The 18,472-nt window shown below is 48.5% G+C and overlaps 1 protein-coding gene across 2 annotated transcripts in view; it reads right to left on the reverse strand.

Moving 5' to 3' along the window:
- Nadk2 (NAD kinase 2, mitochondrial) overlaps positions 1-18,472 on the reverse strand; it is a 95,586-nt gene that overhangs the window by 47,800 nt on the left and 29,314 nt on the right. For both annotated transcript variants that reach the window (XM_075673350.1, XM_075673348.1), the window contains exons 4-5: positions 17,457-17,540; positions 16,432-16,677 (exon numbers count right to left, since the gene is read on the reverse strand). In XM_075673350.1, the coding sequence (XP_075529465.1) occupies positions 16,432-16,677; positions 17,457-17,540 (330 nt within the window). The remainder of the gene's footprint in view (positions 1-16,431; positions 16,678-17,456; positions 17,541-18,472) is intronic.

Below are 18,472 nucleotides of genomic sequence, written 5' to 3' on the forward strand. Positions count from 1 at the left end.
CCTTGCTCCGGTATGAAGTCAACGGAGGCGTACCTGAAGGCCTAAGCCCGCGCTTTCTTTCTTCTGTTCTTTTCTGGTGCATTCGTAGAACGTTTGAAAGGCCAGAACATTTGTGACATACTAATAAGTTCGAGTCACTAGGGTCAAGAACAATAGAGCATCTCTTGTGCCGCCATCTCTGGTTGTTGTCAAGATATGCGCATTTTGTTTCAGCGTGCGGGTACTCCAGTGTGCTCGGTCCACCACTGCACAGTTTTGTCTTATCAACAAGCTCTAAGAAAGCCTTAACGTCATCCATAGTTGTTAAAGCACCTTCATAGTGCACATCTGCCATTGAAACTGACCTGCCCATCGCGGTTATGTTTGTCAGCATATCTTCATGAATTTCAACAATTTTAGTGGTTACCAACGAAGATGCGGTGCTCACTGGCGATAGGCCTGCATCTCACAGTAAACGACTTACAGGCATTTTGGTGCCCTCCAGCTGGGAGAAGACGATGCTTTTTACTTCTCCAAAGTCAAGCAGGTGGTATCCCCATGAGTTTGACGGAAGAAACGACCGTGGTAAATCGCCGAACAAGCTTGCAAACGGAGCGTATGCAGATTCCAGGGATGAGCTAGGACCAACAGATTGAGGCATATAATCACATGTTTGCTCTTCAAACGCATCCATGTCGTGCTCCGGTGCACTCGACAACGCTTGAAATGAGCTTCCATTAACGCCACCACTGTCACTACTACACGAGGCTTCTTGCTCGTTACAATCTTTTGATGAAGCGCATTGCCTTTTCGACTGCGACCACGGTTGTCTTTCTGCCGGGCGCTTCTTTGTTTTCACCGTTTTCGATATGTAAGCCGGGCAGTCGGGAAATCTTGTGGGAACAGCATTGCTCGCCAGTAATGCCTTTCGCGGAGCACTCACCAAGACGTGTCCTTTGTAGTGCGCTGTCTAGGTCTTGGACACAAGATGAGGCTCGAAGTGCTTTTCGCAGACGTGATCATTTGGCTGAAGGACTCAATCCTTCTTTGGGATAGCTCGACATCAAAGATTCAAGCGTTCTTCGTCTTTCGGTGGAGAAAAGAGAGACAGTTTCTCCGTACAGCCTTTGTAACCCGTTCTGCAGCGAGGAACAAAACATTTCTTGCCCATCACACTCACATGTGCACGCCTGACACCAGAAAAAGAAATGCCGAGCCGCGTTGAGATAGGAGCAAGCGGCGCTAACATAACCAACGTAGAACCCTTACATTGTCGCGCCATCTGTCGGAGAGTGAACAAAACATGCACCAGTGTTGGGCACTGCCGCTCCATGTTTAGCGGCCGCCGTTCGCACACCTAGCCTATTCTTACACCGTGGTGTCGTCAAATTACCATTCTAGGCCATCTTGTCAGTGCTGCTGGCGTCCAACCCGACCCTGACAATATTCGCGCTGTCCAGAACTTTCCTGTTGCCTCTTCCGCCACAGACGGTAAGAAACTTTGTTGGGGTATGCTCATATTCACGTCTTTATAAAAAGACGTAAATACTTGCTTAAGAAGAATGTTCCTTTCACATGGGGCCTTGCTCAAACCAAAGCCTTCTCCAGCCTCGTACGCTTGCTCACGGCTCCCCCATTGCTGGCTCATTATGATCCATCCGCCGCCACTGAACTTCACAAAAATGCCAGTGACCATGGAAATGGGGCTCTACTTGTTCAATGGCAGCATAATGCAGGGTGCATAATTGCATACGCCAACCGCTTCCTGTAACGTGCCGAGCGGAATTCTTCCATTACCGAATGGGAGTGCCTGGCCTTAGTTTGGGAAGTTGCCAAATTCCGCCCATACTTGTACGGCCGCACATTTTCCATGGCTACCGATCATCACGTCTTGTGCTGGCTCTTCTCACTTAAAGGCCCCACTGGACAATTGGGTAGATGGACACTATGGCTCCAAGAATATTCATTTGCTGTTTTATACAGGTCAGGCCGTTTGCACAAGGACGCCGACTGCCTCTGCCATCATCCTGTCGACCGCCGTGAATATGATGTGCGTGACACCAACTTTTATATCCTGGCCATTTCTGGTCTGCACGAAATTGGCATTGAACAATGTCGTGATCGCTGCTTACGTATTCTCATCAATTGTCTCAATTCCGGACATTCGGAGCCTACGCTGCGCATGTGCCTGCTCTGCGACGACATTCTCTACTGTCGCAGCTTACGTCCTGCAGGACCAGAAATTTAGCCCATTGTACCACGCCGTCTGTGGACATTAGTTCTTGAGCAGTTGCATGACGCCCCTACTGCAGGCCAACTCTGTTTCATGTACCGTATTTATTCGCGTATAACCCGCACCAAAATGTGAAAAAACGCGTTTAAAAAGTGGGGGTGCGGGTTATCTGCGAATTTTTTCCTTGGGAGGGGGGGGGGGGGGGGTCGGCTTCACCGCAATGTGCGGCGGTCTCCCCGTGTAGTCCGCCATCCCCATCGTCATCGACGCTTGTCAAGCCGATGAAGGGCCAACGAAAGGCCAGCATTGTTGAGCCTCGCGTTAGGCGCTGTTTAGTGTACTTACCCCAGTTTGCACTGTTTGCCTGCTTTGTTTTGGCATCATGAGTGCGACTCGACGGCAGTGTTTCACAGCGAAAGAGAAGCTAAAGATTATAGCCGCTGCCGAAGAAATCGGCAACAGAGCTGCTGCAAGACAGCATGACGTCGACGAGTCGTGCATTCGCGACTGGAGGAAGAAAAAAGAGAGTCTCGAAGCAACGAACCGGAACAGGCGAGCGTTTCGGGGTCCGAAGACTGGCGCGTACCCCCACCTCGAGACGCAGCTTGCGAAGTTCATTGAGGAGCAGAGAAGTCGTGGCCACGCTGTTTCGACTGAGATGGCGCAAATGGAAGCCCTGAAGTTGGCCCGGGAATTGAACATTCCACGTGAGTTTCGTGCAAGCCGTGGATGGCTTCAGCGCTTCATGCGAAGACATGGATTTTCTATGCGGCGGCGAACAACCATGTGCCAGCGGCTTCCTGAAGCCTACGAGGAAAAGTTGTTGAACTTTCAACGATATGTGATCGCACTTCGGAAGGAGCACAGCTATTTGCTGTCTCAGGTGGGAAATGCTGATCAAACACCTGTGTACTTTGAGATGCCGATGGACACGACCATGGAAAAAAAGGGCTCCAAATCAGTCAGCGTGCTGACCGGCGGAAATGCCAAGCTGCGCTGCACAGTCATGCTATGCGCTTTGGCTGACGGCACGAAACTGCGCCCGTATGTGATTTTCAAACGCAAGACGCTACCTAGCATTCCACTGCCCCCAGGAATCGTTGTGCGTGCGGAAGAAAATTCGTGGATGAACAGTGGCCTAGTCGGTGACTGGCTTCGAGTAATCTGGGAGCGAAGACCAGGTGCCTTGCTGGCACGCCGGTCGATGCTCGTACTAGATTCCTTCAGAGGCCACTGCACTGATGCGGTGAAGGCTCGCCTTGCCGAGACCAGCACCGACCTCGTCATAATACCTGGCGGCATGACGTCCATGCTACAGCCACTCGACGTGTGCCTGAACAAGCCGTTCAAGGCACACGTGAAGCGGCTGTATGCCCAGTGGATGGCCGACGGCATTTACGCCCTCACACCGACGGGACGCGTGCGAAGGCCTGACATTCCATTGCTGTGCCAGTGGATCGTGGATGCGTGGAAAGCGATACCGGCCGATTTGGTGCGCAAAAGCTTTAAAAAATGTGCGATCAGTAATAGTCTGGATGGTTCCGAGGACGACTACGTCTTTGAGAGTGGCGATGAAGCCTCGGATGGCAGTAGTGAGAGCGGCGACGATTAAGAATCGGATAACCAGTGACGTGGTGGCGGTCGTTTGAATAAATGTTCTGAAAACGAAATGATCACTGAGTGTGAGTTTCATCTTTCTAGCGCTCATTTTTTTTTTTCAGGTAGACGTGCGGGTTATACGCGAGTTTTTTTTTTTTTTTTTCCGCCGAGTTCAAAGTTAGGGGTGCGGGTTATACGCAGGGGCGGGTTATACGCGGGTAAATACGGTACTTGCGACGGCGTACGGCACCGCAAAAAACCTGCTGTGCTGCCCACTGGATGCCCTCATCCCATCGATGTGCCCTCAGAGCCATTCTTTCGCATAGGTCTCGATCTTCTCATCCCTTTGCCAACGTCGAGATCTGGCAATAAGTGGGTCGTTGTCGCAGCGTAAAACTGTGTAACTGAGGTGGCAGTGGCAGATTTCCTTTTACATAACATCATCTTCCAACACGGCGCACCCCGGCAGCTCCTCAGTGATCGCGAACGCACCTTCTCGTACCAAGTAGTTGAGGGCTTACTTCGCTCCTGTTCTGCCAGGCACAAGCTTTCCACTGCCTACCACCCACAGACAAATGGAATGATGGAACAGCTCAATCGCACGTTGACAGAAATGCTGTCTACACACATTTCTGATGACCACAGTAGTTGGGACGGCACCTTACCCTTCATGACCTTCGCCTATAATTCGTCCCGTCACGACCATTGGCTTTTCAGCCTTTTACCTTCTGTTCGGACGCCACCATTCTATGCCCCTTGACACACTGCTTCATTCCTCGATGAGCACTCCCACTGAAAGACGTCTTCGCCCGGGTTTACACGGCATGCCAGATTGCCGGCTCCCGGCTCACTGAGCCTCAGGCCGCGCAGATGACCCAGTACGAGGGCCAGCATCACGACGTTCGATTTCCTCCCGTCTCCATTGTCATCGTGGCGTATGGGCGCCACGTTGCCGCACTACACAGTGCCTTACACGATATTGCATCAGCTTGGCGATGTGAACTATGAGATAGCTCCACTGGACTTGCGTGTCCCGTCAGACATTGTGCATGTCTCCTAGCTGAAGCCTCACTTTGGTGCGAGTTCACCTCCCTTATAGTTAGTTCCAAGATAGCGCCTTTACAGGCTATATATATATATATTGTAAGGAAGATAGCGTGAGCGCAGAGTCAGCAGCATCGGTATCATCAAGCGCGCAGCAGTGGCTCGAGCTAGGAGACTGTGCTCGATGCATCCTAGAACCGGCTGTCGTTACAAACCTCAATAAATATCCTTTATAAGTGGTGGAGCCGTGCAGGGTAACATTCCACTCTAGCATCCTGGAACTCCGTTCTCGGACGCTACCCTCTGCCATGCCGGACGCCGACCAGCAGACTTCCATTGCCACCCATCCCTTGCGCTGGCACCGTTCGCCAGCGGGAGCCTCCCATTTTCAGAGGAACCGACGACAACTACGTTGAAGAGTGGCTGTTGTCCTATGAACGGGTGAGCGTTCACAACAAATGGAATGACTCGGACAAGCTGGCTTACGTATCATTCTACCTAGCGGCTGTGGCCAGTCTCTGGTTCAGAAATCATGAGAGGGATATCCAAACGTGGTCAGCAATCAAGACGTCGATTACAGAAGTATTTGACTGACCCGCCGTCAGGAAACTCTGAGCCGAGCAGCATTTGCGTACACGCAAATGCTGCTCGGGAGATACGGTATCTCCAATGCTATTCACAGCGTGTTTACAGGAGGTATTCAGAGACCTGGATTGGGAAGAATTGGGGATAAACGTTAATGGAGAATACCTTAGTAACTTGCGATTCGCTGATGATATTGCCTTGCTTAGTAACTCAGGGGACCAATTGCAATGCATGCTCACTGACCTGGAGAGGCAAAGCAGAAGAGTGGGTCTAAAAATTAATCTGCAGAAAACTAAAGTAATGCTTAGCAGTCTCGGGAGAGAACAGCAATTTACAATAGGCAGCGAGGCACTGGAAGTCGTAAGGGAATACATCTACTTAGGGCAGGTAGTGACGGCGGATCCGGATCATGAGACGGAAATAATCAGAAGAATAAGAATGGGCTGGGGTGCGTTTGGCAGGCATTCCCAAATCATGAACAGCAGGTTGCCATTATCCCTCAAGAGAAAAGTATATAATAGCTGTGTCTTACCAGTACTCACCTACAGGGCAGAAACCTGGAGGCTAACTAGAAGGGTTCTACTCAAATTGAGGACGACACAACGAGCTATGGAAAGAAGAATGATAGGTGTAACGTTAAGGGATAAGAAAAGAGCAGATTGGGTGAGGGAACAAACGCGAGTTAATGACATCTTAGTTGAAATCAAGAAAAAGAAATGGGCATGGGCAGGACATGTAATGAGGAGGGAAGATAACCGATAGTCATTAAGGGTTACGGACTGGATCCCAAGGGAAGGGAAGCGTAGCAGGGGGCGGCAGAAAGTTAGGTGGGCGGATGAGATTAAGAAGTTTGCAGGGACGGCATGGCCACAATTAGTACATGACCGGGGTTGTTGGAGAAGTATGGGAGAGGCCTTTGCCCTGCAGTGGGCGTAACCAGGCTGATGATGATGATGATGATGATGACACAGGACATGGGTGAGACATTCACCAGCTATATAGAAAACGTTCTGGATTTGTGCAGGCGTGTGAACGCAGCCATGACGAAAGCGGAAAAGATCAAGCACGTCATGAAGGGAATTGATGATGACGCATTCCAGATGCTTCTGGCCAAGGACCCATCCACTGTTGGCGACATTATCAGCTTGTGCAAGAGCAATGATGAATTACGCAAGCAGCGAGCTCTGACAAGGCGACATCCCACACCAAATGCTGCGTCACTCTGCAGCCTGACCACCAACACCGAACAAGCCTCCCTGATAACCAAAATCTTTGATTTCGTCCGCGAAGAAGTCGTACGACAGCTATCTCTGGTGTCCGTCACTCAGAAGTCTGCCAGCACTTTGCTGTCTCATCTCCGTAATGTGATCCATGAAAAGGTCATGGAAGCGCTGCCGGCTGTTCACCAGCAGGATGCCGTGGCTACACTTATGCTACGGTTGCTGCAATGGCCCCTTGCAGGGTGTCCAGCAGCCTGTGCACTCCCCTCCCCGTCCCATCCCCTGAGCCACCACTGCCATCGCTAACCCATGGCGTATGCCGGAAAATCGCCCTAGGTGCTTTGCATGTAGGTATCCCGGTCATGTCACAAAGTTCTGCTGCCGCTGATCGCATGTGTTCGATGACGAGCGACGAGCGCCCTACGTGCCGCCTGATCCAAATGCGCCTTACGGACCCTTCGACCTATCACCAGTTCGCTCCCAGACTGATCGCCGTCCTCGCTTCAAACGCCTCCAGTCACCCACCCCACATCGCCGATCGCTTTTCCCCCCATGCGTCGACGACCCGTCTCTAACAAAGAGGGAAATAGACGACGCAGTTCCCGAGGCAAGAACTGCGCAAGTGTCAACATGCCGAAGTCCTCCGCCTTTACCTGCCAATGTCATGGATGTGTTAATCAAAAATGACGCTACAGTTGCCATCCTCGATATCGGTGCCACTATTTCAGTTATGGATGCCAGGTTTTGCCGCTCGCTTCGTAAAGCCACGACGTCTCTGTCTGGATTGCCGCTTCGAACGGCGAGTGCTCAACTCATTCACCCTACCACTGCTTGTACTACCCGTATGACCATACAGGACGTTTTGTAGACGATTGAGTTCATAGTTCTTTCGTGCTCCCACGCCATTATTCTAGGATGGGATTTTCTCTCATGCCACAATGCCATCATCAATTGCGCTTGGGCTGAGAATGAACTTTTCCAACTTGGTGACCTCACACCAATTGATGCTCGTCCTGCTACTAAAATTGTCGTGAAAGAAGACACCTGTATTCCCCCGTGCTCTTCAGCATTCGTACCAGTCTTCTATAGTACTATACTCGATGGGACGGTGTTCTTCATGCCCTGTCATCACTTTGTTACCCGAAAAGCGCTTCCTTTGCCCTTTGCAGCACTTGACCTTGCCGCTGGTGTCAGCACGATGTCCATTTACAACCATCTTTCATCGCCGCTATCACTGCTCTGCCGCGATTGCCTTGGTTACGTCGAGTGAGTTGATTCAACACGGATTGTCTCCGTCCTCAACAAAGTGCCTTCTACTGCCGTCTGAACTGAGTGCCCTCTCTGTACCCAATTCAACATGGACTGGTGTGTTCAGCCCATTCATTGCCGAAGATCTGACGCATTCGCAGCGATCTCAACTTCTCGCAATCCTTCAGCACTTCCGCCGTTCTTTCGACGTTGCGCAAAGATCTCTTGACTATGCACCGACAGTCCAGCATTCCATCGACACTGGCTCTCACTCACCGCTGCGACAAACACCATATCACGTGTCCGCTACGGAACGTCACGTCATTGCAGACCAGGTCGATGACATGCTCCGTCGAGGCATCATTCAACCTTCACAGAGCCCATGGGCCTCCCCGTGGTTCTTGTCACAAAGAAAGACAGTTCCATCCATTTCTGTGTTGATTTTCGACGGTTGAACAAGATCACGCTGAAGGACGTCTACCCATTACCACGCATCGATCATGCTCTGGACAGCGGGCCGCCTTGCCCGCTGGGCACTGCGAATTCAAGAATACGACATCTGCGTGGTTTACCATTCCGGGCGAAAGCACTCCGACGCTGGCGTGTTATCCTGATCGCCACTTCCCCCCACAAGGACAGTCACGACTCCTCCTGCACGTGCACATTGTCCTCTCTGGACTTTGACAATATCGCTGCTGCACAGCGTGATGATCCCTGGACTGCATCTCTGCTCGACCTTCTCTCGGATACGGTTCCAGCGTCACATATGCTTCGCCGCCAAGTTCCTCATTTTGCGATTCGAGACCAGCTACTGTATAGACGCAACTATGCCCCAAGGGACGCCCACCTGGTTACTTGTCATTCCGAGAATCTTGCGATCAGAGCTCTGCTCCTCGTTCTACGTCGACCCTCAGTGTCGTCACGCGGGAGTCTTCAAGACCTACGAAAGACTTTGACACCGCTACTACTGGCGGGGAATGTACAATTTGAAACTTCGTCCGCTCTTGTCATGAGTGCCAACGCCGCAAAGCGCCACTGCACAACTCCGCCGGTGAACTCCAGCCTTTACGATGCCCACCCCGACCCTTTGAATGTGTGGGCATAGATCTCTACGGGCCACTTCCATTGACTCCTACTGGCAACAGGTGGATAATCTTTGTGGTAGACCACTTAACACGTTATGCGGAGACTGCTGCTCTACAAAATGCTAAAGCGCAGCAGGTCACCAATTTTATACTTTGCCGTTTTCTCCTTTGCCATGGAGGTCTACGTGAACTTTTAAGCGACAGAGGCTGCGCCTTCTTATCTGAAGTCACCAAACAACTGCTTGCTGAATGCGCTATTGTTCATTGTAAATGCACTGCTTATTACCCACGACTAACAGTACCACAGAACGCTTTAATCGAACTCTTGGTGACATGCTTGCCATGTATGTCTCACCTGATCATTCTAATTGGGACCTAGTTCTTCCATTTATCACCTAAGTCTACAACACTGCGTCTCGGGCTACTACCGATTCTCACCCTTTTACCTTCTTTACGGCCGTCATCCTTCACACACAATCAACACCATTCTGCCCTACAGGCCGGACCCACCCAAACGCCTGTCGATCTTGGAAGCCACCAAACACGCCGAAGAATGACACCAGCTGGCCCACCGATTCACCTCGGACGTCTAGAACCGTCAAAAAGCCGTTCACGAAGCCCAGAACCCGACTCCCACTTTTCTCCCGGGTGCCCTCGTCTGGTTGTTAGTGCCACACTGCACACTCGCTTCAAAACTCCTTCCGAAGTACGACGGGCCATATCGCATTCTCGAGAGAACATCACCCATTAATTACCTGGTTGAGCCGCTAGCACCACCATCCGACATGCGACGTAACCGCGAAGTCGTGCACGTTCAGCGCCTCAAGCCATATCACCATTCTGCCGTCCTTCCAGAAAACTAAGTCGCTAGGATGGCCCCTTTATTTCCGTGGGGCCATTGTAAGGAAGATAACAAACGTGAGCACAGTCAGCAGCATTGGCAGCATCAAGTGTGCAGCAGAGGCTCGAGATAGGGGACTGTGCTCGGTGCATCCTAGAACTGGCTGTCGCTACGAACCTGAATAAATATCTTTTATGATATTTACAGGCTACAGTCGAACCCGGCTATATCGAATTCGCAAAAAAATGCCTATCAGTTCGATATAGAGCATAATTCGATATAAGCCTGCTAAATAATTGGATGTCATAAAAGCACACACCATTTATAAAATTACCTTATTAATGAAACTAGCTTAGCTTTGCGCGAAATAGTCCTATATTTTCTTCTGCTAGGAAAATTTCGCTGCCTGCAATGCAAGCATTTTTCCACATTGTCTAAGGAGTTGGAGCAGCTGAGACCGCAACTTTCCGCATTCATGTAGAAGCACCGGACTAGTGCAAGCACATCAATCACTTCGGAGGATGTGGGACAAGGATTGTCGTTGCTTTCCTCATTGTGCCCACTTTCACTTGTGCTCGGTACGATGTCGGCAATGTAGTCTTCGTTTTCGGGCTCTCCCATGATCGCGACACCATCATTTGCGCTCGCAAACTTGTCCACCATTGATTCGTCAACAGCTTCCAGAAATTCTGACAGCTCGCTCCAAACTTCAGCAACACCGGCAACGGCTTCGTCGCATTCATAAGAATTTACAGTCATCACTGAGCATGCGGAAGTCAGCACGGCTGAAGCAATTTCGGATGAACCACTCGTACACAGCCGTGCGTGCGTTGGGCGCCACGGGCAGCAGGTCGCAAGTTTGGCCGCTTTAGCCCTAATCTCCCCCTTATTCTTCATGATCATGACGAGAGTGCTCCTCGGAATCTTGTACACTGAGGGGATATCTGACTTCTCACCGCATTCGACCCGATTTATGATTTCGAGCTTTACGACGAAAGGCGAATTCTGCCGCTTCATCACGGCAACACTGTGGCAGAAGGCCCACATAGCACACACACAATGAACCAGAAAAGCAGCAAGACAACTCGCACTTTCGGCATCTTTCGGCGTCTTGCACAATGAGGGCACAAGAGCCTCTGATTGGCTGTCTGAGCAAGCGCTGCAGGCAGGCCAGGATCATCTTTAGCAGGGGGGTGTCGTTGGCTCGTCCGAGGCAGCATGGTCACGTTAAGGAGAGCGGTTGGTTGGAGCCGCGCCGCCGGGTTTTTCCGTCACCGTGAGGAAAAGCCAACTTCCGGGGGCACTTTCTGCCAACCGACATTCGATATATCGGGAGTCGCTACTATTTTTGTTTGATGTAAGCATAATGTTTGCTATATATATACTCGTAACTATACCGTGTTCAGAAATTGTTCGATATATAGAATAATTCGATGTAAAAGGGTTCGATATAGTCAGGTTTGACTGTATATATATATGCTATAGTGCAACCAAGAGCTACGTCAGTCAAAAGAAGATGATTTGATGTGTAGAGGTGGAATTGTCTCGACAGCCATCTTGTTTATGCATCATTGTCTCTCTTGTATATATTGTAAATACATCTTTATATGCGACTTCTGCAACGCAACATAAGATTGCACTTTGATAATGCACTGAACGGTTGTGTCAAGGATTGTGTTTTCCGGGAACATGTGAATTGGTGAAAAAAATCCTACCTCTAGTGGGTCATTTGTTGTGTTCACGATCGCAAATGTCGGTGCCAGAAAACTATACATAAACGGACCGTATCAATTAGGTTCTACTGTATGAAATGTTTGATGTCGCGACCACGGGAAAGCCCGAAAACGAAGACTACATTGCCAACATCGTACCGAGCACAAGTGAAAGTGGGCACAATGAGGAAAGCAACGACAGTCCTTGGCCCACATCCTCCGAAGTGATTGGTGTGCTTGCACTAGTCCAGTGCTTCTGCGCGAATGCGGAAAGTTGCGACCTCAGCTGCTCCGACTCCTTAATGTGGAAAAGTGCGTGTCGCAGGCAGCGACATTGCCAAAGCAGAAGAAAATGCAGGACTATTTCGTGCGTAACTAAGCTAGTTTAATCAATAAAGTGATTTTATAAATGGTATGTGCTTTTATGACATCCAATTATTTAGCAGGCTTATATCGAATTATGCTCTATATCGAACTGATAGGCGTTTTTTTGCGAGTTCGATATAGCCGGGTTCGACTGTATTGCTTAACCGAAATAGCATGAGAATGCCCACTTACCTGTCAAAAATGGAACTCAGAGAGAGTGCGATGAAAGGAAAAAAAACATGCAGTATTTATTCACTTCGAGCGACAAAAGTGTTGCAGTAAAACCCTGTTAATTTGGATTTCATGGGACCGGAGAACATGTCTGAATTACCTGTATGTTGAATTAATGAGGCTTCGACAATAATAACTCAAGAAATGCCTGAAACATCAACATACCTTTACATACATACATCAACATACAACATACATCAACATACATCAACATACTGGTTATTGTTGCTTGTGGCGCGCGAGAAATTTGTGTGGAAAGCACAATTTTTCGGAGTTCTTGTAGGTGGTGCAGTCCGTGCAGACTGTCCGGAGAAACGACAAAGATGTCCTCCAAAACTTTAAGGTCGTCATCGGCCTCTTTAGCAGTGCGGCGCGGCACTTCACACGCATCCATGGCGGGCGCACTTTCACTATCATAGTCGGCCTCTTCGTCACCTAGTACATCCAGTATTTCGTTGTTGTTGAGGCGACAGGCAACAGCAACGTCACTATCGATGTGAATGTATTCGTCCAGTGGGACGTCCGGAGGCAGAAGTCTGTGAAAGCGACTGTCATCTTCCTCGGCGTTTTGGTTAACATCCGCGTCCCCAGCTTCCAAAGAATCACCGTCACAGACAAAACCGCTGTGTCGGAAGCAGTTTGCAATTACTGCGGGCGGTGTGTTGCTCCACACATGCGCCACCATGTGCACTGCACTGAGCAGAGTTACATCATAATTTTTCTTTGCTTGGCTGTCAAGAGGCTGCAGGGAGGCCGTTGTGTTAGGCAGCAAAAAAAAAGCAGCTGTATGTTTGTCAGCCCCAAAACATTATTGTGCGCACTACAGTTATCTAGAACAATTAGCGCTTTTTGCGATTTTGCACAAACGCAGCGGTCCAGTTCGCGTAGCCAGGCCTGAAATATTGCTGAGGTCATCCATGCCTTTTGATTCGAGCAATAGTCTACGGGAAGTTTCTTTATGCTTTTGAAGTATCTCGGCTTTTCTGCTTTGCTGATTATCAATAGCGGTAACCGCTCCGTGCCAGTCATGTTGGCAGCCAGCAAAACTGTTATTCTGTCCTTGCTTCGTTTACCGCCAATGCAAGGGTCCCCCTTAAATGTGATAGTAGAAAAAGTAGAAACCCTATGTGTTAACCGATACGTACACAATAAGCTGGTACAGTTTACGCGGACACAAAACACATTATGTTCAATGGTCACTGAGTCGGGGATTTGACTTTACTACTTTTAAAACGAAACTACTGTTTAAGTGGGTACGGTTTAATGAGGTTTTACTGTACTTATTAACTCTTTCCCTACTGCACCCATTGGTCCTCGTCAGCCCGCTATCAATGGTTTGAAATGCCGCTTTCGAGACCTTCCATGCCGCTCACGGACACTGTGCTACTGGACATGAAGAAGGTGAACTATTTCTTTTTTCTTTTTTGTTTTCTAAGCAGTTTGGTCTCTAAGCAAACTGCTTGGAAAACAAAAGCAAAATTCTGCTTAGCATAGTTCTAAGCAAAATTCCTGCCTGTTTTCTAGGCAGGAATGTTTGAACGCACTCCTAAGTTTTACGATCGTCAAAGTAGACAGCAAAAATGGCCACCTCTGAGAGCGGCGCGCGCGCTTCGAAAGATCACAGCTCTCACAGTTCCACTGTGTCTGCGGCTCATTTTATCAACGGATCAAGCAGAAGCGAGTCTGAGGATGCTGCCTTTTTGCTCGACTTTTGAGAGCAACGACGACGCAAACCAGCCCAGAACATCGGCGGCCGCAGCCCGGCACGCCCAGCTGTAGTGCTTGCACTGAGATTTTTGTAATGGAATATCTTTTCAATGAAAAATTTTGATTGTTTTGAAGATAGTCCCTCTATTAAACGCCAATTCATCTTGTATATCTATTTCTGTTACATATCTTTTACTAGATATGAGCGTGTCTTTACAAACTTTGTTCAATTTTATCCCACAATCTTGATACTGGCAATTTATATAATTTTTCTGACATATATCTCGTTAATAAAGCTTTTATGCGTAAAAAGTGCATTCATTCTGCTTTTTGTTTATGTATTACATAAAATATTGAGTGATGTAGTTCCTTCAGAAAAGAATGAAAATCTCGCATAACCTATAAGAAACACCCATTTTCCCCATGGTAGAGAAAGAGTTAAAGGTTTCGCCAACCTAACAGTGCTCATTCCATTCTGTCTATTTCTCTGCATCAGTAAGTCTTATTTTTTTTCTTTGCACTGTCGAACTTGTTCTTCACTGATTGTTCCTGCACCTCTCCTGTCATTTCTTGTTATTTACTGTATGTCCCCTCTCCCTTTCCCCCAACTCAATGGTCCTCTGCGAGCCTGTGAGTAATGTAAACCTCAATACAGTCAATCCCAGACATATAGAACTTGAAGGAGATTGCAAAATAGTTCAATAAATAGATAACTTGAAATATAAAATATGCCAGTCTGAAGCTTATCCACGTCTAGCACGTCTAGGACAGTAGTGAGATGGTAAAAAGTGGGAATTTACCAATTTCTTTTTCCAAGACCATGTCAAATGCACAAAAGTTTACTTCTCTTTCCCCATATGAATCTTGGAAGTCACGAAATCACAGAATGCCACGAAACCATGGTAAACCTCCCTCACTTCACAGTGTTTGTTCCGCATTTTAACAGTGGAGCTGAGTTTCAGCAGTGCCCAGTGACCGTTCAAAACTCGTCACAGCTATGCGAAGGGAAATGGAGAGGAGGAAAGACTAGGCAGACAGAAAGAGGCAACAGCTGGGAGCTGGGTGTTTGGGTGAGGAGGCACGCAGTGGGGGATTGGCTGCGCCTAGCTGTCGACAACTCCTAGTTGAGAGACGCGGCGTACGCTGGCGGCATCAATGTCCGATCCACCGATAAGATGGGCAGATCTAGGAAGGTCATCATCGGCTTGGCTATGCCCACTGCAGGGCATACTTCTTTAACTACCCCGATCATGTGCTAATTGTGGCCATGTTGTCCCTGCAAACTTCTTAATCTCATTTGCCCACCTAACTTTCTGCCGCCCTCTGCTAAGCTTCCCTTCTCTCTTGGAATCCAGTCCGTCACCCTTAATGACCATTGGTTATCTTCCTTCTTCATTACATGCCCTGCACATGCCAATTTCTTTTTCTTGATTTCAACTAAGATGTCATTAACTCGGGTTTGTTCCCCACCCAATCTGCTCTCTTCCTATCCCCTTAACGTTACACCTATCATTCTTTCCATAGCTTGTTGCGTCATCCTCAATTTAAGTAGAACCCTTTTCGTAAGCCTCCAGGTTTCTGCCCCATAGGTGGTGGTGCTAGGAAGGTGCTCTCCCCCAAAGAAGGAGAGAAACGACGGCGAAGGAGGAGGATGCAGAGGGAGGAGGCAACCAATGAGAGGCCGCGCAGGGCGCGAGGAGGAGGCAAATGGCAAGCTTCGCTGCTTCATTATTGCCGATGCAGTATGAAATTGGACGATGCAGTGACTTATCTCCAGCGCGACCTTGTTGGCTCGTCTGAACCTTGGGATAACTGTCTCCTCTTTCTTGCCGTAGGAAGTAGAGAGGGCTTGCGCTTTGCTTTTCGTGGACGCATGTTTAGTTTCAAACTTTTTTTTTTTTCAGGCAGGTCGATTTGCCGCCTACGTTCGCAATAACAATCAACAAAGAAACGGCGTATCAGCGGTTGTCGAAGTGATCCACTGCCAGGCCTAGCAGATGAGCTCGTCTGCTAGGCTTAGTTGCCATAGCAACAGCCAATCAGAAGGCACCTCTCAGCGCGCTGACGCGCTAAGCCAATAGAAGGGCCGCATGCATCACGAGCTTCGTCAGACCAGCCCCGCATTGTTTTACGTTTGTACTTTGTCTATGTGGTCATTGTCGGTGAGGATGTGGGGAACTGAAAGGCTGAACTTTGAGCTTTCGAATGATACCGAGATGACGGCGCTCAGTGGTGGGAAAAACAAGAAGTAGCTCCATGAACTGAGGTGTTTCTGCGCGATTTTTAAGTCGTTTCTCGCCGTCTGCACTGACAAACTAATTCTTTTTCAGACACTTGGGGTGCGCTTTATGGTGAATCGATACAGTGTAGATTAGGCATTACAGATGCCAAAACAAGTAGTTCCCAAAAATCTATTTTTTTCACGATTTTCAGTTTTTAAGACCCGTGTCCAGCCTCAAGTGTACATAGCTATACTCACGCATGGGATTTTGAAGGGCATTTTACAGCCATTCAATATAGACAATAATTTTGACAAATCCAAGTTTTCTGTATCCAGGTTTTACTGTACTCCCTGACTCACCGTGACGAGAGCGATTCGCCAACAAACACCTCGTTGAGGGATCGTACGGGGAGCACATGCACGACGTCGCCCGCCGAGGAGTGCTGCAGGCCGCCATCGTCGGTGGTGGGCTTGCGGTGCTGCTCCTGCCAGCAGTCGAGGAAGCGGTACTCTGGGTACTGCAGCTGCTGGTCATGGAGCTCAACTGGTGGGTCAAATGCGTGCTCCCCTTTGAGGGTCACGCGCAGCCGCTGCCGCCACATCCATCTGTGAAGGAATCACAGCCTCAGACACTGGAGCAGACGCACCCAATCAATGCTCTTGCATTAGCCCTTTCAATGTGGATGAGCGTTGCCTACAAATAACGCACCAGGAAATGACAGCTCGTTCACTCAAACCTTGAGGGAACATAAGATTTGATCGAATATCCAAAAGGTTGAATTTACAAACGACAAATTGAAAGAATTCAATTTTTTCGCGTGTTTACTGCTTGAAGTTCTTTGTGATGTCTTTTTCTTTCTTGCTCTTGAAGAACGACTTAAACCGAAACAAGCAGGAACAGATTGCTCCGCAAGTGAAAGGAGTGTCGTCCACTAAAAAAAATAAAAGAGCTTGAAGCCTTGGGAAGCAGTAACGCCATCTGCTAATTTTTGTGCTTTTCATGTGCGATGGGGCATTGAATTAAACGAAGCAGCATGCTTTTGTGTTCCAACTAAACGAGGTTTTGTCCGACAGCAATGTGCAATTTCTCGCACTTGGACACCCACGTGCACTGGTGCACATGTGCAGTTCCTCAGCATTTACAGTACAAGACTGAGCGTTCTGAAACAAGCAAGGCCACCCTCAGCAGCAGCACTGATGCATGCATGCATACTTACACTGAAAAAAAAAAAAAAAAAAAAACAGAAAAAATCAGCTTACCGGCCAAGATTATGCACTTTATCTGGAGGATTGCAAGGTGCAACAAAGCAATGAGACAATTTATTCGAAGCAACTATGATAAAAATTTTTAGAAATGTTGAAAATGAGAGCGACAGTGTCCTCACTGAAATTTTCCCGTCAGTAGCCGTTTCAGTGCGAGCGGGAAGTTCTCTGTGTAGTGGCCTGGGAGACACAGGTACCCGACAGACCTGCAAAAGAAATCATTTGCACTTCCAAGGCACATGTTTGGATCTACATGAAGCAAAGCTTTGGGGAAACTTAATTAAATGCTGTAACACTGTTCACCTTCTGCAACATGTTTTGCAGTATTGCTATTGCACATCTAGTCGGAAAACTGATAAGACACGGAGAACCCCCCCTCCCGCTAGCCACGTGGCCAAGGATTGCACTGTTTCTTGGCTCATCCCAGTTTTCTTACACAGTCTCTGGGAACAGCTCAGCCTCCAAGGTGACTGACCACACAGATGTGCCAAACCTGGGGAACGGCACATGAAGCTTCACTTTAGGAAAGGAATTAACGTATAAATATATATATGTAACGAATGCACTTATTTCCCAATATACCAAAGCAACATTGGGGGTGCGTTTATTGTGCGGGGTAAATTTCATGGAGACATTTTTGAAACAGCAAAAATTGAAAATTAAGACAGTAATGATTTAGAACATACATAATTTTTGCAGTAAATATACATGTATACTATTTGCAAACCGTAACTTCACCCCACATCGGAACCACCAGACCTGCCGTTCAGGTCGCTGGCCGCTTCATCCAGATCATATTTCCACCATAGAATAAAGAACCAACGTGTCAGCTGCACGAAGTCGGTAAAGCCTAGGCCAATCGCATGTGGCGAAACTGAATGCACGCTTCGAACAGCAATCTCCGAATAGCGATCTCCAATCACGCCCCAGTTTGTCCTCACAGCCACTTCCAGCTGCATCAAAATGGCAAGTTGGGCCAGTTGGTTGGGATTCATAATGGTTTGTTACAGCGCAATACAAGACAAGGACACAAGAAGGTATAAAAACGACAACACGGCGCTGTGTTGTGAATACACATCAGAATCCATGACAACTAACTGCCCTTCTTTGTGTGCTACTACCACATGTAAATTCTTTT

This window comes from Dermacentor variabilis, chromosome 10 (assembly GCF_050947875.1).
Source record: "Dermacentor variabilis isolate Ectoservices chromosome 10, ASM5094787v1, whole genome shotgun sequence".
Taxonomy (NCBI): domain Eukaryota; kingdom Metazoa; phylum Arthropoda; class Arachnida; order Ixodida; family Ixodidae; genus Dermacentor; species Dermacentor variabilis.